Here is a 24,705-nt window from a genome sequence, read left to right on the forward strand (position 1 = left end):
ATATATTTCACAGTTTATGGCAAAGTCCAAAACATCTCACAAATAAGCCTAAAATACTATGCAAAAATTGGCCTAAAAGAGAGTTAAAGAGGCAAGTGATAGTAGGAGACCTCAAACAGAGGAGAGCCCTTCAAAAATGTTGAAGAGGGGCTCAAAAAAAGTTATTTTACAGTTTATTACCATGTCCAAAACAACTCAAAAATAATCCTAAAATACTATGCAAAAATTGGCCTAAAAGAGAGATAAAGAGGCAAGTGGTAGTAGGAGACCTCAAACAGTAGGAGGTCGTTAATCAAACATGAAAAGGGGGTCAAAATATGACTATTTACAGTTTGGGTCGGATCCCAAAAAAGCTTGCAAGTATGGCTTAGATAGAAAGCAAAACAATGCAATAAAGAGGGAAAATGGGACTCACCCTTGTAGACCAATGAACTAGCAGCTCTTGGACCAATTTCCTGAGCCTTTAACCTCTCCAAAACAGTCCCAAAGTGCTGGAATGAGGGATGGAGGCCTTGTACTATGAGGTTTAGGGTAAATGGTGTAGAACTTAAGGGGTTTTGGTGCTTGGAGTAGAGAGAGAGAGAGATTGAATGCAAGAGCTCAAAACCAATTTTTGTAACCCTCCTAAATGCAGCTGGAAGTGCTTGTTTTATAGAGGAGAGGAGTGGAGAAAATGGGGGAAAATGAAATTCAAAAGACCCCCCCTCGGATACAGGATCTGGGGGGAAACAGAGGGTGCAGCTGTAAGGAACCAGGTGAGAGGGTCATGGCCGGCCAGGTTTAGAAGGTTTAGGGGGCTGGCCGGCCACCTCCCATGGCCGGCCTACCAAGGGTCAAAAGGGTCAATGACAATTGCTGGTCGGCCACCTCAAAAAGGTGGCCTCCTATGTGTGCACAACACAACTATGTGGTCAAAACCCAGAAAAGGTGAACCAGGAGAGAGAAAAGACCATTTTTTAGAGGGTTCAAAAGGGTCAGGCACAATTACTGGTCGGCCACCAAATATTGGTGGCCTCCCAGGTATGTACAACACAAATATGGGGTTTAGGGTTCAAGAAAGTGGCCCCGGGATGGTCAACATTGGCTTTCAAGTGAGGAAAACGGGCGTCGGAGAGCGATGAAGGAATAAAGCTGGCTTTTCAAAACAATTGCTGGCCTCCCACCCTCCTACGAGCTTCCTAACTATGAAAATAAGGTCTCCACCAAAAATGAACCAAAACGGATGCAAAACGGAGGTTCGGGGACCGAAACGCGCGGCCCGGAGCCCCGAAAATGGGCTGTTAAGCACCGGAGGTGGCGTTCAACCACGAAGTTGGTCTCTCGGACCCCAGTGTCCCTCAAAAGGGAGGAAATAAGATGTATGCCAAAAACCGGAGCAAACGGAGGTGGTCAAGCGGTCCCGAACCGAGGCACACGGCCGACGGCTCCGAAAAACTAGAAACTGGGCTCCAAACGAGAAAAATGGCCTACGACCACGAAATGTATCCTACAGCCACTGAGAGATGGTCTACGAGACCTCTCCCTCCCATTGGGAAGATAAAAAGGAGAAAACGGGACCTGGTTCGCAAACCGAGGCAAAACACGAAAGAGTCCCGAAGTCTGAAGGCAAGGCTCGCAGCCGAGACTCTGAAACCTCAGAACGAGCACCATATGCGACATCACCAAGCGCTCAATCGGTGACGTTTGAATCTTAAGGTCTGTCAAAAATGGGGTGTCTACACTAGGTTGTATAATTGCATTGTGTATGCCATCCCATTTGCATCGTGTTTGAGATAGGAGTTAGCCCAAGCATGGGAGACGAGGTACGTTTCGTACTCCGAGTGACGGAATGTGTCTCAATTCCCTTTCGCCGACACTCCGGATTACCCATGATGGAGTTTAGGTCTTGTTATGTTTTCATGTGCATTCATCTCATATCGAGTCGTGCAATTCGACTCCTCGGCCATCATGTATCGATATGTGTGATTGGTGGCACGAGGATCGAGAACTACACTCCCTAAAGAGTAGTCATGCATACATATGTGAAATACTTTTCCATGCCCCTTCATTGCTCTCTGTTGCAGTAAATCAGAAATCAGCGGCCTTCTGGAGCGTTGCGCAATATTCCGAAAACAATTGCAAACAGAGGCAAACCAGGGCATCGTAATGGATTTCTGCGCAAGGCAACTCGAGCATGCATCATTCATCATTTGGAACAGAGCTGAGGCGGTCCATGGATTTGCGTGCTAATTTACCTACTTTCCTACATTAATTTGTTAATTAATTAGGATTTTGTATTCATTCGGACTGTATTATTCATTCGGACTGTATTATTTATTCGGACCCTCCGAGCGAGGGCACAATTGTAATAAGTGTGCGTGCGTGTGATGTATGTCTTCCAACCCCACGTCTTTCTCCCTTTTATTTACCAGCTTATGATGGTTAGATTAGGGCATGTTTCAATTAGCATACAGCATGATAGCATGTTTGCATTCATTCATCTGTCTTGCATGCACCGGGCTCGGCGCATCATACTAACTGCATTTGTATTTCAATTCCGAGTTGAATACTTGTTAGTTGTAGCATTTCATATGCCATCTTTAGAATAACCGAGCCTATCTTAGTTGCATTTTGCATGTATTGCATTAGGTATTTCTGTATAGTTAGGATCATGCATGGATTTCTAACATAGCTTCTGTTTTGGCTTGGAGTACTCGGTAAGTTTTATGCTTTAGCATCCTTGCATGCGTATGAGTGACTGCCATGATAGCATGCTTACCATGAGGCTATTTGCTTATATGATATACCTGCCTGAATGCCTGTGGGTGAAGGTTGGGTTATTTAGATTGGAACAATTCATCAATTGCGAGTTTTAAGCCCACTAGATAATGGCAAATCATCTTGTTTTCTAAGCCCACCTGAGGGTGGCAAATCCACATTTTAGCCTACTTGCGAGTAGCAAACCGTTTTCAAAACAAACATAAGATGTGTTGTTCCAATTCAGGCGACCCGGTCTATATTTGTATGCTGTGCGCATCACATAGTAAATCTAGGCTAATAACTGGAATAAGAACGCATAATGTTTTCAAAACTCGATATCATGGTTAGTAGAGGCCGATCTTTGATCGGGCGAGCGGGGGTGCTCACGAAGTGACCTTCCCCAATCGTACCCAAGTTCCCGAACCGAGGCAACTTTGATGATGACGGACACGTGGCCTTAGGCAACGAGTCAGGGTTTCCTAAATTTCCCAAAAATAAAATATTTAGGTAGCGACTCTGTATCTGGGAAAGCAGTCCATGTTTGGCGCTTCTTTCAAAAAAATCTGCTTTAAAAAACGATTTGCCGAATTTGGACTCTTTGATGATTCATCGGTCTTGCATTGCACTCTATGAGATTAGATACAGGACCGTGACATTGAGTCATGAACTATAGTGAGCCCAATGAACAAAACCGGGGGGGGGGGGATTTCCTCCCGGGACGTTCAGGGACGTCTACAATAGCACAAACAAGTAACTTTGCGACAATAAACAACAATAAAAAAGGTTGAAGAAATACAATTTTTTTTTTTTTTTGTTTAAATATGATGAGACGAGTAGAAGGTTGTAATTATAATAGAATTGTCCAATCAACCTATTTTGATACCATGTAGATTAAGGAAGAAGAACATAAAGAGAGAAAACATGAAGTTTATTATGTGATTTGGCCATGATGGCCTTCGCCCAAACGCATTGATAGCTCCCTCAACAATCCAAGTTTTTAAAATAGGAAATTGTCAAGAAATGGGGGACTTTGACGGCAAGCAATAACTCCCTCTCCGACATTTGAAGCTCTCTCTTCCCCATCTTATACTCAATCTAGCAGCTAGTGACTTCAACTTCTCAGTCCTCACTCTCAGTCAGACGGTGAACCTCCAGCTCTCAGCGGCGTCTGATCACTGTTTCAACATCACCATCGTTAGCAACGACTGATCAATCTGTCAAATATACCATCAATCATCATTCGAGTAAGGCTTTTGGCATCTTCTCTGTCCTAATTTCATCTGGGTTTGTGATTTTGGGGGAAGCCCAGAGTAGCTTGGTCCTGTCTTTCCCAGTAAAAAAGTTTTTGCACTCCACCTGTTCGACAAAATGCTTCAGTGAAAATGTAATGGCACAATGAGGAAATGAAGGCTGGATTCTGATAGTGAGGCAGCGGCATAAAGGTGGAGCTTATGGCAAGGAAGATAAGCATGGACTGCTTACTGTATTTGTGGATAATTTACCTTCAGCTATGGTTGCGAAAACTATCTTCAAACTCTTCACACAGTTTGGCATAGTTAAAAAAGCTATGCAGCAGTAGACATCGCCATCCAAAAAGTGAATGGACTGTTAGTAGATGAAAGGGTGCTAGAAGTTAAAAAAAAAGTTACCAATGTCAAGAGCAAACAGAGATGATTAGAGAAGAAAAAGTCCTCATACCATCAAAAGACCTCCTGAAACTAACAGAAATAGGGGTGATATTTAATCTTCTGCTTGCATAATAGTTTCAAGGTAGGCTGCAGACTGCACAAGGCGCCCATAATCTCTAATCATGGAACCGGCCACTCGAAACATGAGTCTGGTCCTCAATTTCTTCTCAAACTCCAGACAGCGGTGTTCCTCAGTCGCCACTAACTCAAGTGCAAACCTGGATAGACTAGTAAAGGTGGCAAACTCCGCTACTGGTGTATTCAGCTGCTTGAGCTGACAGAACTGATCCCTTAACTTCTCCCAAACAGTGGGAGGCAAAAACTTCTCCTGAAATGCGTCAATAAATGCCTCCCAAGTCCCTTCAATGCGCCCCCGCGCATACTTCCACCACTGCCCCGCATCCCCCTTTAACTGGAAAGATGCCAAGGTCACTTTCAACTGATCATCCTCGATGCCAAGCATCTAGAATGTCTTCTCTAACTGTTCAAGCCAATCATCAACCTTCAGTGGCTCCTTAGGGTCACCCAAAAACTCATCCGGATTCGACCGGAAGAACTCTCTCTTCAGAAAAGACGGCCCTGCTTCAGCTACGTGGGTCGGGACTTGATTCTCAGCCCTGAGAATGTCCATGGATTCTCTCAATGCTCCTGTCATCTCACGGGCTAAAGCGCCCATGGCCTGTTGACCTACTAGCTCAGCCACGTTGGCCTGACCAACTCTCTCCTCTTGCGTCGGAATTTCATCCAGTATAAGCATCTCCTGCCTCCTAGGCCTACCACGCCTACCACCACGTTCTCGTCCTGACATCCTAATAAAAGTAACAAAGGATTGGCACATTCACAAATGTGTCGAAGCTATTTCACTGGCGTCCTAATACATTGGACAACTGTAATTCACTCCACATAAGCACATAATCACATAAGCACTTACGAATTTCATTTCCGGATAATGACCGTCCTGTGGCGTTACTACAGTTCTAGTTAGAAACAGCAGTAATCAAGTGCCTTTCTAACAGGACTCCCAAAAACCCATAAATTTGGTCAACATCCTAAAAACTAAATTTCATACCCATATAGTCACATAAGCATGTTATCATATAAGTAGATAACATCATACATAAGTCTCTAACAAGCGAGACAAACCCATTGTGGTACTAACCACTTCACACGTACCCAAAGTATTCAAACCCGGTATGCTCTGATACCAAGTTGTCACGCCCCCAAAATAATACAATAAAGACAACTCACATGCGGAATAATTATGAGAAATAACATACTTTCATATATCAGAGTTCACTGTTTGACAACCAGTTAAATGTCATGTAGGCTTGCATGTTTCCAAGTCATTGCTTGGTTACACAAATTGAGTCTCGCTCATTACATCTTAAGCCCTTGGCTTTACAAATAGCAAACGTACACACATAAGGCATAATTAAGAAGCTCTTGCTTCCCAAAACTCCATCCACGCTATTGCCTTGGAGGAAGCATCTCATCTGTACCTGAAAATGGTATTCCCATATAGGGTGAGCCAACAGCCCAGTAGAAATAATCTAACATAATTTATGAGGTTTAGCAAAGGTATAAATACCATGTAGATAAACAATACGGATCCTAAAACATCCACAAGACCTGCATATCCATATGCCACCAAGACCAACCTTATTCCACTTTCCTTTAATTTCATTTCCACTTCATATATGCTACTTAATTCATGAGTTAAATTAATTATCTTTCAACAATCAAAATGAGACTACAACTCAATGATTTTTCAATTATGCAAAACTCATATAAACACTTCAAACTTGTCATTTTTCGGATATTTCGTCCGAAGGAATCGGCACCCATTTATATATAAAATTTCAGGTCTTTCACCCAAGACACTCCGGCCAACTTGCTTTAAATGGAGTCCATCCCCTTTCTCCTCTCAAACAAATATACATATACAATATATTTATAAACATAATTACATATGGAGTACATCCCATTTCTCCTCTCAATAAACATACATATACAATATATCTATAACATGGTCATATTCAATGACACCAACAATGGATTAGCATTAAATCTCCTAATCCTCATGTAATTTCTACAACAATCATACCTATCCTCCACCAATAGCCAATGCAATTATTTCGATGTTCAATATCAAAATAAATAGTTTATTCAAAACTTCCATAGGTGAGATAATACATAACCAATATCACCATTTATAATCACAACCTTCCAATTTCACATTTTCAATGTTAATCCCAATTATTTATGCAAAATAATAATTTAATCAAAATTAGGGCAAAATCTCCATTTCGCCAAATATCAACCCAAACACCAAAATCAACTATTTTGGCACAACATGATCTTATATTCAAGCCTCATACTCGTTTACCTCATATTCATCAAAACCCCTCTTTTCATTTCACACTTAAATCTTAGACTTGTCCAAACCACAACCAAATCTCATCATCTATACACAATAGAAAATAACTAAGCTAAAAACTATATTAGAGTGTAGAAAATCCCTACCTCAAGTTTGAAGAAGAAACGAGTTGAAACCCCAAAATCAACGATGCTTAAACTCGATCTGCACTGCACACAACGTAGCCCTCACTTAGATAACCAACTCTGATGAAGGACTTGGATCTAAATCTCAATGGATTTGGAGAAATTAAAGATCTTGTGAGGTTTTTGGTAGGAAATGTAGAGAGAATGGAGAGGAAATGTTTTTAGAGAGAGAGAGGTATACAAAAAGTGACATTCAATCAGCCCAAAGAGAGAAGAAAATGAAAAATTCTGGATCTACCTAACTTCCCGCACCTTCAGCCACACCTGCTTTTTTAGCAGTGTGCTTCAGCCCCCTGCCCTGTTTTCCGCACGTGCGGCCTCATTCCTCGCACGTGCGGCCCTCTCCCGCACTCCAGACCGACCAAGCAGACAAGTACCTTCGAATGCGTTTTGCATTTTTGTTTTGAGGGGCACTGCAGCTCAACCCCGCCAAGGGGCACTGCCCCCTGGACCCCTGCTAGCTGACCGGGCAGCTCTACCCCCGCCAGGGCGCTGCCCTTGGACCCGCCAAAGGGCACTGCCCTCTAGACCTCCGCGAGCTGACTGGGCAGCTCGACCCCCAACCGGCCCAGTCAAAGTGGCAAAACATGAAAGAATGATCGAAATCGGGATCGCTACATTTACTCCAGGTTTTATCAAAAGCTTTAGTGGATCTAGGAATGGGCTTGGGCATGGCATCAACCTTGAAGTGGATTTGGCCCAAGCACTAAGTAAGAATTTAAATGGGAAGGGTTTTCTGAGCCTAAATCATTCAGGCTTAGGTAGGCAACCTACTTTTGTCCCGAAACTCCTGTGGAATGAAAAGAAAAAAAGAAAGAAGAAGGTTCAGCTAGAGGGGCTCACCAGTTTGGCTAGACTTCATGGGCATAAAGCTGCAGCCAACAAGAACACCTCTAAGTCTGTCATCTTCAGACTAGCAGCAGCTGCGATAGCCCGTTCAGATCTGTCTGAGAGTGTTTCTAGCTCGAGCAACCTTCTCCTCAATGAAGCTAAAGCCACTTTACAACTGGGTAAATCTCTTGGCATCAATTTCAATGGAAAAGAAGATGATATTCTAAATAAGATTCTTGAGCTAGAACTAAAGGACAAAGAGAGATCCAAATAGGAAGGATAGTTCTAAGAAGGAAGTAGGATGGCAACAAGTAAGCAACACTGGAGCACTCAGTGGGTTATTTGCATTTGTTAAGATATTCTTTGGATGGTGGCAACAAGTTGCTTGGCTAGTTTTTGAGTGGTGGCAACAAGTGTTTGTGGTCCTGTGAGCTAGTGTTGGTTTCTCACCAACAAAATGCTTGGTGTTCCTTGTTCTCCTTTTTTTCTTTCTCATTTTTTATTGATGTATTTCCATATGTAATGTATGGCTCGTCATCACTAAAGATTTTCTTTGCTGATCAAAAAAAAAGGCAAAGATAAGATTGACAACATTAATGAAAACACCCATTATTATTCTCATAATTTCACAAATGTCACTGTCACATCATTTTGAAATGGTTCTTTCGTTTTAAGATGCATTTGAAATGCATAATCTAAGAACTTTATTTTTTTGCTTTTCCCTTGAAGAAAAGAACTGCATCTCAATGTTATTATAGTGGTGGTTTGGTAATCCGAAGTGGGTGAAACTCTAGCTATGTAAATCATTTGAGATGCCTTCGGTTCCTTGAAAAAACAAAAGAATGGCCATTTGCTTAGTAAATATAGGATACCATAGTTTTTGTTTGATTTGTTTGCACATCACTGTTCAAATTATTTTAAATTGCAAGCAGGTTGTACCTACTCATTATATTAAAGAGGTCAAAAGGGTTAGTCCAAGAAGTTGCAAAATAACAATCTCCGTGAATTTTCCCAATTACGGTTTTTTTTTTTTTTTTTTTTTTTTTTGGGTGGGGGGGAGGGGATAAAATTGCATCTGGTTCCTATAATTTCAATTGATTCAATTTTCTTGCTTAATTTTGAATTTTACCTCGAGTTAATCCAATCAATAATGCCAATTAGGGTTTTAATGTGAATTGTGCACGTGAACCACACGTGTCATATCTTTGTGGACAAAATTGTAAATTCACCACAACCCATTGGATAGGTCGACACTGTCCAATGGCGACGCTTCACCTCTCAACTAATTGGGTCCTGTCCTAGCTAAAATTTTCCTCCACTTATGGATGCTCCCAAACCTTGAAAGTGCAAAACCTTTCGCGGTGAATGAAACGCTACGGCAAAGTGTGTTTTTTTTTTTTTTTTTCCTTTGTCTTCTAATTCGTGATAATGAAATCATTTATTTTGAATTCTAGAAGAATTAAATAAAGTGATTCCTGCAATTTAAAACATGTTCTACATTTCTTGCTCAGCAAAGTAAAAGTTTTATTAAAAATATGAAATTAAAAGTACACGGAAATGAAATACACCGAGAGATATTCATAAAGTCAAAACTCTTTTACTACTATCTCTCAACCTCATGAGTTTTTTAGATTTTAAAGAACGAAACACATTACAAAAAATTAAGGTTTTAGATACCAAAATTTAGAAATAAATTTATTTTTTAGGGACCAAATATTTTTGTTGTGGAAGGTTTCATTATTATATTTTTAGCAATAAAAATTAGACATTAGTAAGGAATTATTATCTTTTTGGGACCAAATTTTTTATCTCAAAAAATAAATCATTTTGAGACCAAATTATTCTATCTCTAAAAGTCTATTTATTAGTGACATTTTCAAAATTTTGTCGCTAAAAGCCTTGTTTTTGACTTATCATGACGACTTTTTAGCGACTATCCTCATGACAATAGAAATTGGTCCCTAAATATCTTTTACAACAAAATTTTCACTTTTAGAAATCAAAATATTTGGTCTCTAAAACTCTTATATGTTGTAGTGACAACAAATACAGTAAAAATAATAGCTAAGTAAATCTTAACAATGCAACAATAAAAAGCTCAAATCACTTCAAATGCCAATGCAATATTGTAAAACCACATTGAGAAGCTACTAATTTGATAAGATGTTGCAAAGAAATGAAAATTTTACAAACTAGTTTTCAAAGCTAAAAAATTGTGTGAAAGAAAACCAGCACATGCAATTTTTATTTTATTTTTTGTACATTATTTTTTATCAACAAAATAAAAATATATTGATGTAAAATAGGTGGGTACAAGAGAAGTACACTGGTACATGCATTCTTTATCTAATTCATGCATAGAACTTCCCAATTATCTGAATAGATAAATGACATGTAGAAGCAAATTTGAAATTGTATTTTTAACTTCTTCTATTATCTTTGGATTTTCTATGTCAAGCTTAAAGAAATATTATATATATATATATATATATATATATATATATATGTTTAGATTATTGGAACCTAAGGAAGGAACATGCAATTGATTAGACTACCATAAACATAAGATAAAAGCTCTTATTATATTAAGAGAGACACCAAACACAATTTTAATTGGCTAGTGCTATTGTCATTGGTGCTCTTAAAAAGGATGTTTTACTTGACACACTCAAAGGATCCAAGAGTTTTCGCAACATGGAGGACCCTCTTCACATGGATTCACATGCCATCGCCAATAAACCTTAATTTTATAATTACTTTGAATATAACATTCCCATAGTAAAGCCGCGATGTTAATGGAGCCCATCTCGGCTTTACTAAATAAATCACCTTGATTAAAATAATCTTCATCAAAGACTAACGACAAATGGGTTTTTTTTTTTTTTTAATTGTTTTTAAAGGTTAGCTTTGCGAAATCAACATTTGCAAACCCTAGCAATCTTAAAAAGTCTAACAAGGCAATTGATTATAAAACATTGAAAGGGAATCCACAAAGCCTGCATTAAGGAAATGTGGACCACTAAATAAAGGCGGAATTTAATATGTAATCGAAAAGTTGAAGTGATTAATATAATAAACACACCATTATGCATCAGCAATTGAAATTATGGAGCATCTTCACTTTTCCAAGTTCTTGATGCTGAAAATTTTTATTTGCTGCATATCTACCTGCCGTGGAGTACACGCTGTGTTCGGTTGAACAAAGTGCTGTTTGACCTAATTTTCATAGTGCGCACACGCCCTCTCTTGGATCATATCATCCCCAGTTACATATATATGCTTGGTGTTTGACCTAATTTGTTTCAATTTTTTAATGAAAGAAAGAACTTGGAAAATTAGAATTGCAATAAATAAAAGTTGCAGTGTTATTTAAAACCAAGATGAGTCTGTTTTAAGAAGGAATTAGCAGACATTTTTTTGGTTGATCATTGTCTTAAGACTCTTAACATATGCATAATTCAATGAATTTACCAAGCTCCATTTGTGTAAAAATACAGTGAAAAGGGTTTTCATTTCTCGTCCATCTGTGCACATCAGTAGGAGCTGTCAAAGAGAGACCTATTTTTCTTTAAATTTCACTAAATTTGAAGCCAAAATAACTATATTGGCAAAGAACCATAACCTTCTTAATCAAAATAGTTTTACAAAACTTCTATGCACCTAGAAAAGTGTATAGGATTTATTGAATGTACAGTGTAGATTTAAGCTTGATGGGGTGAGGGTAATACTCATACCCAGGATGAATATGATCCACACAGTTGCATTTTTGGCGATCAAATTTGGTGACTAAAAAAATTTAGTCGGCAAAAGTATAATGTTTAGCTACTAATTATTTTTAGTCGGGGTATATTGATTATTGGCGACTAAAAAAAATTTAGTAGCTAAAAATGCCACAATTGGTAATTAAAAAAAATTTAGTCGCTGTATAATTAGTTTTGGCTACTAAAATTGTTTAGTCGCCGAAATAAAACAAAAATTTACATTTTATCTTTGGTGACCAAAAGTTTGGTCGCCAAAAATTTATTTTCAACGATTAAAAAATATTTTAGTTGCTGTATAATTAGTTTTGGCTACTAAAATTATTTAGTCACCAAATGGAAAAAAAAAAAATTACTTTTTATCTTTGACGATCAAAAACTTGGTCGTCAAAAATTTATTTTCAACGACTAAAAAAAATTTTAGTCACCAAATAACTAAAATATTTAGAGGGAGACATTTCAAATTTTTGAGGGATTTATAAAATTAATTGGCGACCAAAATATTTAGTCGCGAATTGTGTAAAATGACCAATAACCATATATATTTTGTTTCCAAACCAAACCCTAAAACAAACCAGCGCCTCTCTCTCTCTTCAGCGTCCCTCTCCCTCTCCGCTGCTCCTCTCCCCTCCCTCTCTTACCGTCGCTCCACCAACCACGGAACAGCTCTCATTCGCCGCTCCTCCTCGCGTTCTCCGGCAACCAGAGCACTGATTCACCTCTTTGTTGGTCACCGTCACCTGAGATCCATCACCCACGGAAGCTCAATCGGCGACTCCTCCCTCACTAAGAGTGGTGAGGCCGTTGGCTTCTTTCCCCCATTATATATGCTTGAAAAATAAATCAAGAAGACCACCACCACCGTCTATCTTCTCTTTCTCTCAATCCCCAATCTCTCTCTATCTCTACTGTGGAACCAAAATAAACCCCAAAACGCTCTCACTCTATAAAAACTCTATTCACTCAGTCATAAACCATAGTAGAACTTACTTTCTTCAATCGAAAATGAAAGATATGTTCGGTTCCGTCCGCCGATCGCTAGTGTTTTGTTCGCCAAACGGTGGTGGCGGCGACGAAGGCACCACCGTCGGAACCCTAGTTGTCAAACAGGTCGATTCTTGTGTAGTTATTATGTTCTCTACTATTTCTGTCAATTTGATTTTCAATTTAGATTTGTTTTTAATTTTTGGTAAAGTTTGAATTTGAAGGTTCATGCCGTAGCTCTGCTGAATTGCCTATGCATTGATTAAGCTATTAATTGTCTTGTTTTGATTAAGATATTGGTTAAATTTTGGCTTTGGTCATACTTCTTGATCTCAAAAGGTGAATTGGAAATTCCTACAAAATTGATCTCAAGCTTGCTTTGGAGATTATAAAACCTTGCAGATTTCTGGCTTTAATAATCCTACAATGTTAGTGAAATTTTTTATTTTCTTTGTTAAAGTAGCATTATTCAGTGTAAAATTGTATGATTTGATATAGAAGTAAAGTGTTCTTTATCCACTATTAAACTATTGTGTGTTTAAAATTCATGTTCCATTTTTTTATCAAATCTCTAGTCAAAATGCATAGTTCATAGATGTGGGAGGTAAGTAGATATTCTCTAATAGTTGAGAGATGTAATTAACCTTATTTTTTATATTGTGCCGCTAACAGTAATCTGAGAAAATGAGATTATGGAATAGTTGTTGGCCAACAAGGCTCTTTTAAGAAACTATATGTCTTTTAGGCTTTGGTTACTTCAAAGAGGGCTATGTGAGAAATTCATTGGGCTCAACTGAAAGTCTATGATCAAGTTTTAAAAAGAAATTAAGGCTTAGATTAGCAAGATTTGCCCCCAAAGAAACCTAGGAAGTATTTTCTAATTTCTGAAAAGAGTAATGTGATGACTTTGAATTATTGGACCATATTATAATCTTTTTAATTCAGTTTTTAAAAGAAAGATAATTGCCCTGTTTCATACAAAAGTAACTATAATATATATCTCTACAAGATTGATTTTGCCTTTGTGACTGTATATTTGAGAACTGAGTTGTGGTTATGATTCATGGTGTGGTTTTGTTTTTGATCTTCATTGTATGCATTGGACTTTGTTAGATTTTTTTTTTTTCAAAATTATTTTTTTCTTGTTATGTTTTTATTAAATGTCATGCATATTTATTGGGGCCTTCGTAGGTATTGATATTGTTGTTAATCACACCAAAGTTCTATAGCATCACTTGCAATTCTTCAACTTTGTGCGATTTTTTGCCTATTTCCCTTATGGCTGAGGTTTTCTTATCTCCTTAACTTTAGAATTACTCTCTCAATGGGCAGTTTTTGTCAAATATCAAGAACAAATAACTATCTTAATGGGTACCTACGGTTTTAAATCATCTTATGAAGTTCATGTTTGGGTTTGAAAAATTTTGTGCCACGAAGGGATTTCTTTTCTTCTTGATAACCCTTTAAGTGGGCTAACCAATCAAATACCTTTTTATGATGCAAGTCATTATATTATACTTTTTGAAAAGTTCATGGTTTGGTTCCAAAGGTAGCTTGACTTTCTTTTTCTTTTTCTTTTTTTTGTAAGCTAAGTAAATCCAATAAGCACATTTTTGCTAGTTCTGTTTATGTTTGAGGTATCTGCAATTTATTTGATCTATTTCCTTGTAGTTATTATTACAAAATGAAATATCATTTAGGACCTGAGAGTACCATCCTTGCTAAGAATTATACTGTTAGTTAATTCTGAGTGTGTGTAATTGCGTAATATCTTGTACCATCATAAATTGTATCATAATAGTTTCACATCTAGTTTTATCCTGTGACATTTTATCATTGGTATCTTCATTTTCTAGCTTCTAGAACATTAACACCATATGTATGACAGAGGCAATTCTTTTTGTCGTTAAAGTTGTTTGTGTTTAATTAGCTGCTGGATGGAAGGATCAGCAAAGTTGGCACAAAACAGTTCCAAACCATGGAGGTGGACATTCAGGCTTGCCGGACTAATACAGGAGCACCCCAAAGAAAGATTGGTGGATTTGGAGGGTGGGAATTGTGCAGAGTACTCGGTAAAAACATTTTTTATTCGGTTATATTTAGACTTGTATTTGAATGATAAGATTAAGCTTAACCGTTAATTATTATCTTTGTCTTTGATGATTTTAGGAATAGGTAGGCATGTAAGAAAATGGAGTTTTTGCATTTGAAGGTGTGTAGAAAAATTGTATTAATAGGTAGAAAGTTAGAATTATTAATTTTATAATTGTTACAATTTGCAAAGTATAATATATCATAATTATTAATTTTATAATTATTATAACTTGAAATGTCAATTTTATTATATAAGTGCCAATGGTTAATTTTTTATTTTATTTTTTTTACAGATTACTTTTGCGTGGGCTATTGTGGATATTTATTTTTTGTGTACAAAGAGCGTTTGTTTTGTATATGGAAGACATATATTTTTGTACAATCCTCTATTTTGGAAATTCAGTGTTTTTGTATGTAATATTTAGTTTAGATGAATTATATTTGGTTGGTATGAATTTATATGATATTTGAAATATGATGTTACAAGTTAAAGTTTTTGGATAATTGATAGTAAAATGGGTATTATTGATAACGGATTTAGATTAATTGACAGATGTATTATTCTGTATATGTATAAGTTACAAGTTGCATTGATAATGGAATGCATCTAATTTAGAAATTAATGAAAAATATTCAATTGGTGCATTTTAAAAAAATTAATAAATTGAGCTTTTGGCGACTAAATATTTAGTAGCCATTGTTGGCGACTAAATAGTTAGTAACCAAAAATAAAAAATGAAATTTTTTTGTGACTAAAAAATTAGTAGTTAAAAAGGAGCACCATGATTTTGCCGACTAAATATTTTAGTCGCTAAAATAAAAAAGCACATTTATTGAAAAATTTGGGATACTAACTTTTTAGTCGCCAATTGGCGACTTTCGGCTACTAAAAAAAATCTTTGGCGACTAAAAAATTAGTCGCCAAAAGTGCAATTTGTTGTAGCGTATAAACTTTTGGCAACTAAAAAATTAGTCGTCAATTGAAGATTTTCATTGACTAAATAATTTTTAGTCGCCAATTGAGAACTTTTGGCGACTAAAAAATTAGTCGCCCATTGAAGACTTTCAGTAACTAAATATGTTTTAGTCGCCAATACCTTTCCCGACAGTCATCCAGCGATAAACCTAGCGAACAAAAAAAATGTTTTGGTGACAAAAAATTTAATCGCCAAAAGTATAATTTGTTATAGTGAATTAAATTCTGAATATTTTTTTAGGTTTTTTTTTGGGGGGGGGGGGGGGGACGTATTGTTATTTGGGTAGAAATATCACTACAACTTTTTCATCCTCAAAAGTAGAAATTTTGCTGCGAAAAACATTAGGGTATCAATTTCAGTAATCTCTAAGAGTAAAAAAAATACCTTTGGCAACAAACTTTAACAAATATTATTAATAAATGTATTTTTAGAGACAAAATAAAAATGTGCCAAAAAGTTTACCTTGGAGACAAATTTTAGTTTCAAAAGGATAATGTGCATAAAAAAAAATAAATAAATAAAAATTTTAAAAAAATTAAAAAAAAAAAACACTATGTTAAGTGTCCAATTATGTCGCTAAAATCACAATAACAACACTTTTACAAATTAAAACATCTTCTCCTTAAAAAGTAAAATCGTCCCTTAATTTATCGCTGTGTAAAGTATCTTATTCCAATAAAGCATATAACTAGTAAGAACCCTAAAAACAAATGAACCTTACACCATAAGGTTGCTGTATATTATGCCAACCTCGTGGCACATTCACGGTGTTTGGTATAACTTATTTTAGTTAGTTTATAAATTTTAATTTCGAAAAAATTATTTTGAATTGTTTAGTTAAATTCATTTCAAATAGTTTCTAATTCTAATAACTTATTTTAATTTAAAAAAATTGATTTTGAGAAGTTGTCAATCATCTGCTTCTGATTATCAATCTCTACTGTGCGCATGTTAATTTACGATTATATCTTTAGAAAAAAAAAATTATATGGGAAATGTGTAGTTGTAGTGAATAACAAAAAAAATAAAAGTTAATTCAATTTACAACTTACAAAAATTAATTCAATTTACAATTAACAAGGGTAAAAATGACATTTACACATCAAAAAGTTATTTCACAGCTTACCAAACACTACTCAATAACTTAAATATATAATATGACAATTGTACCAAACAAATTAACAACTTCTGATTAAAATTATAATTTATAATCCGTTAAATTATAATATATAATATATTTTACCAGTTGCACCAAACACCCTATTGTTTGAAAGGGCAAAAGTTTACCCAATGCTGACTTTCACATCTCTCAGGGAAATTAAAAATAAAAAACTAAAATGTAAAAGAGTGAATTTAATAATTTTGATTCTCATTACAGTTGATTGATGACCACTGCAATTTTTAAACTGGAAAATTACAAATATATACTGTGCATGTGATAATTGTTCTCTCCTATAGGCAACATATTATATCTATGAGAACTGATTGAGAGCCCGAATTCCTCCGCCCCGAATGCCCCTAAACCACGAAACGACGTCATTTCGTGGTTTTAATTTTCTTTTCTTTTTTTTTTGCAGCAGAAGAAGGAAGACGAAGACGGAGGAGGGAGAGGGGGAGGGGAAGGAGAAGGAAGGGGACTGGAGGGGCCTAAAAAATGGACTGGAGGCGGAGGCGGGGGGCACGGCGATCGGCGATGGCAGAGGCGACGAGCAGAGGCATGGCGGAGGCGGAGGCGGAGGCGCGGCAATCGGCGACAGATCGGAGACGGCGGCGACCCCTCTCCTTCTCCCTCTTTCTCTCCCTCTCCCTCTCTCTCTTCGTCCGCTTCAACCTTCCTCTGCGTCAAAAATGGCAGGAAAAAAAAAAAAAAAAATTCGAGCCAGGCATTTCGGGCCCTCAAACATTTTTCTATATCTATATATATATATGAGCTCTGATTCTTAAGCAGCACAAAATGGATCATCAATAAATATCATCATATAATCCAACTATATAGAAACATTTGTTTTTGAGAACTTTTTTTAATTTACTTTTCTTTTCAACTCTTTCTTGAGAAGAAAAAAAAAACAATTATAATAATAAGACCGTTCTCAAATTGCAAAAATTGGATTCTATTTAAATTGGTAGCAAATAACTGTTATCGAGTCTATATATCACTAGAATAACATATAGTTATCAGTAACATACACAATAGGCCAAGGGTTTTTTATTGTCAAATATTTCTATTCCTTATCCCAATTCAATCACGATCATTCGACTGTGTAAAAATATCAAAATATATCTAATGGATGTGACCTGTTAGTGATTTGAAAGGGACATGAATATTTTAGCACTGAGAATCTACATAGTGAGGATTTCTTTCTATCCAAACAACTAATATAAATGACTATTGCAAAATTTAATTAAAGCCACAATTTCATTCTTCACAATTAACCCTTAACCTTGAATATTCTTGCTCCATATTTCTGTCTCATACAACTTTATCCCAAAATAAAAAACAAATGAATACTTTCTTGCATCTTCCTAAAAACAACAGAAGTTTTACAGTCCTCCATGGTAATGACACTCCAATGGGGGACAATTGAGGGATAACTTCATACTGACTTCTGGAACTTTCCATGAACCCATACCCTCCGCATGCTCTTTCCTTTCCGGCGATTCATGGACATAACACAACAGTATTCAAGCTCAAGCTGCAAAGTCAGGATATATAACAAGGAGAGTTGTAACCTCCATATGGTAGTAAGTTGGCATGAGCTTCACTCATCGGCAAGTTTAATGTGATAAAAGATTGTTTGGTTCAGCTTATAGAGTTGCTTATAGCTTTTTTATTTTTGAAATTTGTGCCAAACAACTTATGAAACAAAAATAGCTTTTAAAAAGCTGGAAAAAACTGATTCTAAGAAGCAAGGGGGGAGGTGATTTTAGCTTCAGCTTTCAGTTTGCTAGAAGCTGCACCAAACTAAGCGCAAAATCTACCATCCTATGTTGGTGCGGCTATGATTAACATCAAACTGATAGAAAAAAGATTAGTACCTCAGTGAAGCCAGCACCCACAAAGAGATCCCTCACAGTATCCAAACAAAAAAAATAGGAACGAGTTCCATCAGAACGCATGTATTCCCTAAATCCCACTTTTTTGTCTGGCTCAAATCGAAGCATCGTCATGTCATAAAGGCCTGAATTTTCATCACACTATTAATAATTTCAACGGGTTCCAAATATAGTACAATAAATAAAACTGAAAGAATTTTGGTGTCTCACTAGTTCATCCTTAAAATGCTTTTGATAGCAACAATTCACTCAAAAGGGTTCAAAATTTTCATCCAAAATCAAGCTAAAAAATAAAAAGGAAATTTTTGAAATTACTGCAGCAAGATAAAAAGTCTTCCATGCAAAATATTCAGTATAAAAAATTGAAGGGAAAATTTTCATCTTGAGCAAACAGCCTTGACTAAAATCCTTTGTTTGTTGGGAAATTACCATAATCTCTGAATAGAAGTAGGCCACCAGGTTTCAATACTGAGAAACATGCTGCAATGGCTGTTGGCATCCTGTGAGGTGGTACCGCTGACAGCGTGAATATCTGACAGCCACAAAATACAAGAACAAAAAATCAGGATCCAATTTCATCATATTCTTTACTTCCTAATATATTTGACGGGTGTAAATTTGGCCCACCGGCCCGTGGCCCTGCTCGCCTAGGCCTAGGCCTAGGCCCAAAGCCCAAACCAAGGCCCTGGGCATGGGTTGTCTGTTTCAAAGCCCAGCCCACCTGAGGCTTAGTGTCATTTTTTGTGGGAAAAAAAAAATTATGAGAAAAAATAGAAGAAAATTTAAAAAATGGTCAGGCCCGGCTGCCAGACAGCCCAAGGCCGCCATTTTGCACAAGTGGCCCAGCCCGATTCTTGGTGGGAGTCCACATGGCCCGACAGTGGGCCGACCCGAGCTCGGGCCCAAGTGAGCTGGGCAGGGCCAAATTTACACTCCTATTTGAGTTGTGACAAGTTCAGGGTTTTCGGAGTTTTTTTTAATTATTCATTCGGGGCATCGGTGAATAAGTTATGAATTTCATTTACAAAAAGATGAACAGCCTTAAATATACCAATGCAATAGGTTGGTTTGTCAAATATTTAGGCAGTTCTTGAATGATTAGATTGTAACATTGTCAAATATTCGGGCATTTTTACATTAATGAAAAATAGTAATAAAGACTCATTGGTCAAATTTACAAAGTGATGAACAAAGTGGTTATCACACAAGAAATTCAACTACAACCTAGAATTTAACTCAATAACTCATATCAAACATCTAAATAATCAGATTGATATCCCTTACGAAATTTGAACATTTGTACTTAGGTTGTGTTTAGATCTTAGATTTGTGGAGGAAAGGGAAGGGAAAAGTAAATGAAGTAGAAGTTAAGGCTATGTTTGGAAGGGTTTTGGAACTTTAGTTCCACCCTTTAGTTTGCATATGATGTTTGTTTGCAACTTTCAAAAATTAATTCTATGTTCACTTTTGAAAACCTGGTCGAAGGTGGGAAAATTTGGACTAATCAGTCGTTCCACCGGACGTCCTATCGAAAAACGTCCCACCGATCGTCCGGCTAGTTGACCGGAACAACACATATTTTTTTTTATTTTTTATTTTTCAATTAACACATGTTAATTTTTATATATTCAACAAAAAATATTTTTCGAATTTTTTAAAAAATTTTATGAGCTTTAATAGAATTTTGAGTTGTGTGTTTGGTTATGAATTGTAAGTTTTTTTATCAAATATCATATGTCACATCAAAAACTCCCCACTCAATTCAAAACTCATTTACCAAACAAATTTTCCACACTCAAATCATAATACCAAAACTCACAAACTCAAAATACAACTCCTATTCTCAAATCATATTTAGAAAGCTTTACCAAATGCTACCTAAGGTTTTTTCACTTTTCCCTTTCCTTCTTCTTTCCCTCCAAAAATTCAAACTCAACATTTAAGTAACCACAGCTTCTAATGCAGATAATGCGGCAAGTAATTACATTATAATTCTTCAAAGAACGAAAAAGGTAAATTCCTAAGGTTGTGTTTGGGTTTCAGATTTGAGGAGTGATTTGTCAAGGGGGGGAAAAAAAGGAGAGGGAAAAGTAACAAAAATTTACCTTCTACTTCATTCACATTTCCCTTCCCTTTTTTGTTCCCTCCATAAATCTCTTTTCAAATCTACGATCCAAACACAACCTAAGAGGATGTGTAGACCCACTACACCTCAAATTCTAACTTTGAATGCCCAACAACGCATTAAGACTCAATTTGTGGAAAACTAGCAGCATACCAAGGTCACAAAATCCACCCCACCAAGGCAGCATTTATGTTCCTTCAAAGAAGTAAAATCATTTAATCCTGCCCCTCTCTTGTCTTCAACATCTGGAAGAGCAGAAAAAATTAGCTGAGTTCCAAGTAATAGCCCACAAAATTAAGGAATTTATGAAGCAATGGATAAAGTAACTAACCAGAAAGGCAAGTGTCCTGCTTTTGCAGATTAACTTCCCTGCAAGAGTCGCAGGCCAACCACTTCGGAAACCCACTAATAGAAAAATCACAAGGGAATGGATGAAAACGATGTTTTACTGAGATTAAATCAGTGGCATCTATCACTTCTTCAGCCCTTTTAAGAGCCTCAATGCTACAATCACAAGAATAGACAGTGATGCTCTCGTTGCCACTGGAACCAAAAATTTCAAGGAAAAAAATATGTATCAGGTTTAAGGCCAGGAACATCAAGACATAGAATTAATCTCTACAAATTCACATGCTACACAAGATTGCAAATATTAATCTTCAATAAGAAAGTTTTGAGGACCAAAAGAAAGAGATTCAAATGATTAACCCCAAAGCCTAGAAAAGGGACATATGACCCCAACAACTGCCTCCTTGGATGGTTTATGCAAGCAAGAAACTATTTCCCGACCATATACTTTAAACATGCATCTTCAAAACTTGTGCTTATGGAATCTCCACTGAAAACGAAACAAGTTGGGAACACATTCAAAGTAGGAGTTCAGACAAGACTGAATGCTGATTTCCAAACAAGTGAAAGTAAAATGAATTGAAAAAACAACCAGGTCCTGCATAATTTTTCTAAATATCCTCCTTCAAATGTGTGCCTCTTTGGTCTCTATTGAAAAAAAAAAAAAAAACTATATTATACACCTCCAACCCACATAGCAGAAAACTGCCTGATATTTTAACTAGAAAATAGGTGTTTTGAGGAAGACAAAATGAAAAATCATAACCTAACAACACTTCCAAAACATCAAAGATGCACTGTAACAGTCACAGAAACCATGCCAAGTAGACTGGTATCTGTTAGTCATTCGTCCTCTTAGAAGGTTTAAAGCTAATATTGATGTATTTTGATGGTTTTACAAATTAAAGTTATTTTATGTATTATAATTGACACTTTTTTGTTGTTATATTAGGAAATATGACATTTGATGTATTTTGACCATGTCTTTTATTTTCCCATCTATCTCTCTTTTTGCTCTTTTCTGTCTCTCTTTACCCTTGGAACTTTACTCTGCTCTTGCTTTTATCTCCTTAAACAGCTCCAACCTAAACCTATCTAATCCCTTCCCTAATCTTTCCCTCTCTCCTCGGACCTCTTTCCCCTTTCTCTCATGTCCATCCTATTTCGCACAATTTTTTGGAATATGCCTCTTCTTTCCTTCTCTTAGCATGTTCCCTCAACATGGTTTCTTATTGTGAGAGCAGTGGTACATAACATTGAGGATTTATAAGGTTTTCTCAGTGTCAAAAGTTTTTCTGTGGATTTTCATCAAGATATGCTTAGCTACTAAATCCTATCAACAGTAAGTCAAGATCTATAAAAGAGGGGATCCTGGATCATAGTAGCTGCAACCCATGAGAAGATATATGAATGAATATTTCGGTGTTAGTGTGTGAGTAAGAGCATAAGTAAGTTAATCATTAGTTTTATAGTGAACATATCTATATTTTCATATTTTGTTGAAGTTTTTGTAGTTCCAGAAGTGAAAGTTGAGTTTTATAGATTAATATATCAGGAAGGATGTTTTTTTTACAATGTTTCAGTGGGTTTAGGGTTTTATGAACCTATTAAAAGGCCTCATCATTGTCAACAAGATCAATCTCAACGATCAATAAAGTTCACAACTAACTTGAAGAGCTTTCACTTTTTCTCTCCCTCTTCCCCACCCCCTTTTATTTACATTCTCTTTCCTTCTCTTCTCTATTCTAACCCTGTCGTTCTCTTTTCTGGACTCTCTGTACTTTCTTTTCTAGGAGATTTCCTAACCCCTCTCTCTCTCAATTTCCTATAATACTCATCTCCCCTCCTTTCTCTCCTTTGGCTTATCTTCCTTGTCATATGCTCTCTTTTCAATAATCTTACAGTAAGGAATTATATTTTCTTATTTGGGAAACTTAGCACAGATTGCAAAGAAGAAACCAAAGTCCATTCTAAAATAGGAGGAACCTGAAGGTCGATATCCTGTTTGGTTTGCAAACATCTAATCCTAAATTAATTCCTAGGTTCAGCTTTAGTCATATGACAAGCAATGTTAATGAAGTTTAAAATCTTGAGTATCTCAAGTAATACAATAATTTAAAGGAAATACTTGGAGAATTGAAAAATAGTAACATCAGTGCCAGATGGTACAAAGTTGGGAAATTCTAAGAATCACCGTAAAATTGGTAGAACAGTACTGCCATTACCACATCCCACTTCCAAAACTTTCGAATATTCATCACAAGACAATAGTTCAGGAAATTCCTTCAACAAATACCGCCTCTCCTGAAACCAATAATCAAATTCTGGTATTAGACATGCTAAATTTTCAAACAAAGTCACAAAAGTGAATGAAACTGAAAAAAAAAAAAGTTTCATTATAATTCCAAAAATCCATTAACAACTGTATGTATCTTGTTTGGAGTTCAATGGGAAATGTCGGATTCAATCAAGCTTTAGTTTTATCAATTGTGGGTTGTAGTGCTGAAGTTTGATGAACCCTCTTTTGCTCTCATTGATTTCATTGGTGATGTAAACAATAAAGCAGTAGATTAATGGGAATAAGAAAAAGAAGTTTCACCAAAACCAGTGGCTTTCTAATCAATCTTTGATTAGGATTGAGAAGACTATCCCATTTCATTCAAATTCAAGACTACATCATCACAAACAATATAACAAAATACCCATGTGGGTGCAAGTGTTTGTGTGTAAATATACACAAATATAGATGCATATATACAATTAAATACAGAAACATACATAAACAATCATCAATATGACTGTGAAAGAGGTTGAACTGAACCTTGAAGAATTTTCCGGAGGAGTGACGAGAGTGAAACTTGTTCCATGCATCTGAGTCTTGGGAAGGAGAAGATGAGACAGACCCAGAAAAAGATTGAGAAGATGAGGGAAGATGGGTATCATCGAGAGGTAGAAGAAAATGGTAGAGAAGAGATGGGTCGGATTCGATTTCTCGTCTGAGTTGATCCCACTCGAAATCCTTGGAGTGGTACTCTGCTGCTGCTTCTTTGCTCATGCTTTTCTTTTCTTTCCTTTTCTTTTCTTGCGCTCCAAACATAAATAAAGATTGAGATCTCAACAACACCGACAACTTCTAATACAGATTTATCGCAGGCCGGTTTGGGTTGGGTGGGGTGGGGTGGGGTGGGGTGGGTTTTCTAATTAAGTTAAAATACAACTTATTTCTCAACCTAGGCTCAGCTATGAAGGATTTCCTAAAATAAGTTAAAACATGGTTAGAAATTATATTTTTACCGCTTTTGTAATCCAATCGTAAAAAAATTGTAAAATTATAAAATTGTTGTTACAAATTATACTTTTGATTAAGAAAGTATAGTTACAAATCACGTTTTTAAGGTAATTTGATTTATAAATAAAGCGTTGTTTCTAACCACACTTTTAAATAAATTTTTTCTTTTTCAAAAAACATAATTTTTAACCACGCTTTCTTAATTAAACTGTGTTGTAAAAAAAGCGTGGTTAAAAAACACACACTTTCAATAACA

At 36.3% G+C, this 24,705-nt stretch overlaps 1 protein-coding gene across 2 annotated transcripts; it reads right to left on the minus strand.

Annotated features, from left to right (window-relative positions):
• Positions 1–18,030: 18,030 nt before the first annotated feature.
• On the minus strand, positions 18,031–24,414 carry LOC114266911 (Methyltransferase family protein). 2 transcript variants are annotated; one of them, XM_082922706.1, is made up of 7 exons: positions 23,982–24,414; positions 23,355–23,464; positions 21,144–21,355; positions 20,966–21,057; positions 19,117–19,219; positions 18,670–18,812; positions 18,031–18,326 (listed from the first exon to the last, which is right to left on the minus strand). In XM_082922706.1, exons 1-7 carry the CDS (start codon positions 24,255–24,257, stop codon positions 18,228–18,230), a joined length of 1,035 nt encoding a protein of 344 aa, XP_082778832.1. In that variant the 5' UTR covers positions 24,258–24,414; the 3' UTR covers positions 18,031–18,227. The 2 variants fall into 2 exon arrangements, with proteins under 2 accessions (XP_082778832.1, XP_082778838.1); XM_082922712.1 differs by having other exon boundaries at positions 23,939–24,268.
• Positions 24,415–24,705: the final 291 nt, after the last annotated feature.

Source organism: Camellia sinensis, chromosome 1 (genome assembly GCF_055761805.1).
Source record: "Camellia sinensis isolate YWXY chromosome 1, ASM5576180v1, whole genome shotgun sequence".
NCBI classification, from domain to species: domain Eukaryota; kingdom Viridiplantae; phylum Streptophyta; class Magnoliopsida; order Ericales; family Theaceae; genus Camellia; species Camellia sinensis.

What these genes read in the sequence shown, in the direction of transcription:
- LOC114266911 (XM_082922706.1), bottom strand. Translation starts at nt 24,257, where the DNA reads ATGTTTGGAGCGCAAGAAAAGAAAAGGAAAGAAAAGAAAAGCATGAGC. An exon ending in GGGTGGATTTTGTGACCTTG is followed by an intron (nt 19,220 to 20,965) that starts GTATGCTGCTAG and finishes TGTGGCTGTCAG; the next exon opens with ATATTCACGCTGTCAGCGGT. An exon ending in ACTTCTATTCAGAGATTATG is followed by an intron (nt 18,813 to 19,116) that starts GTAATTTCCCAA and finishes ATGAAAATTCAG; the next exon opens with GCCTTTATGACATGACGATG.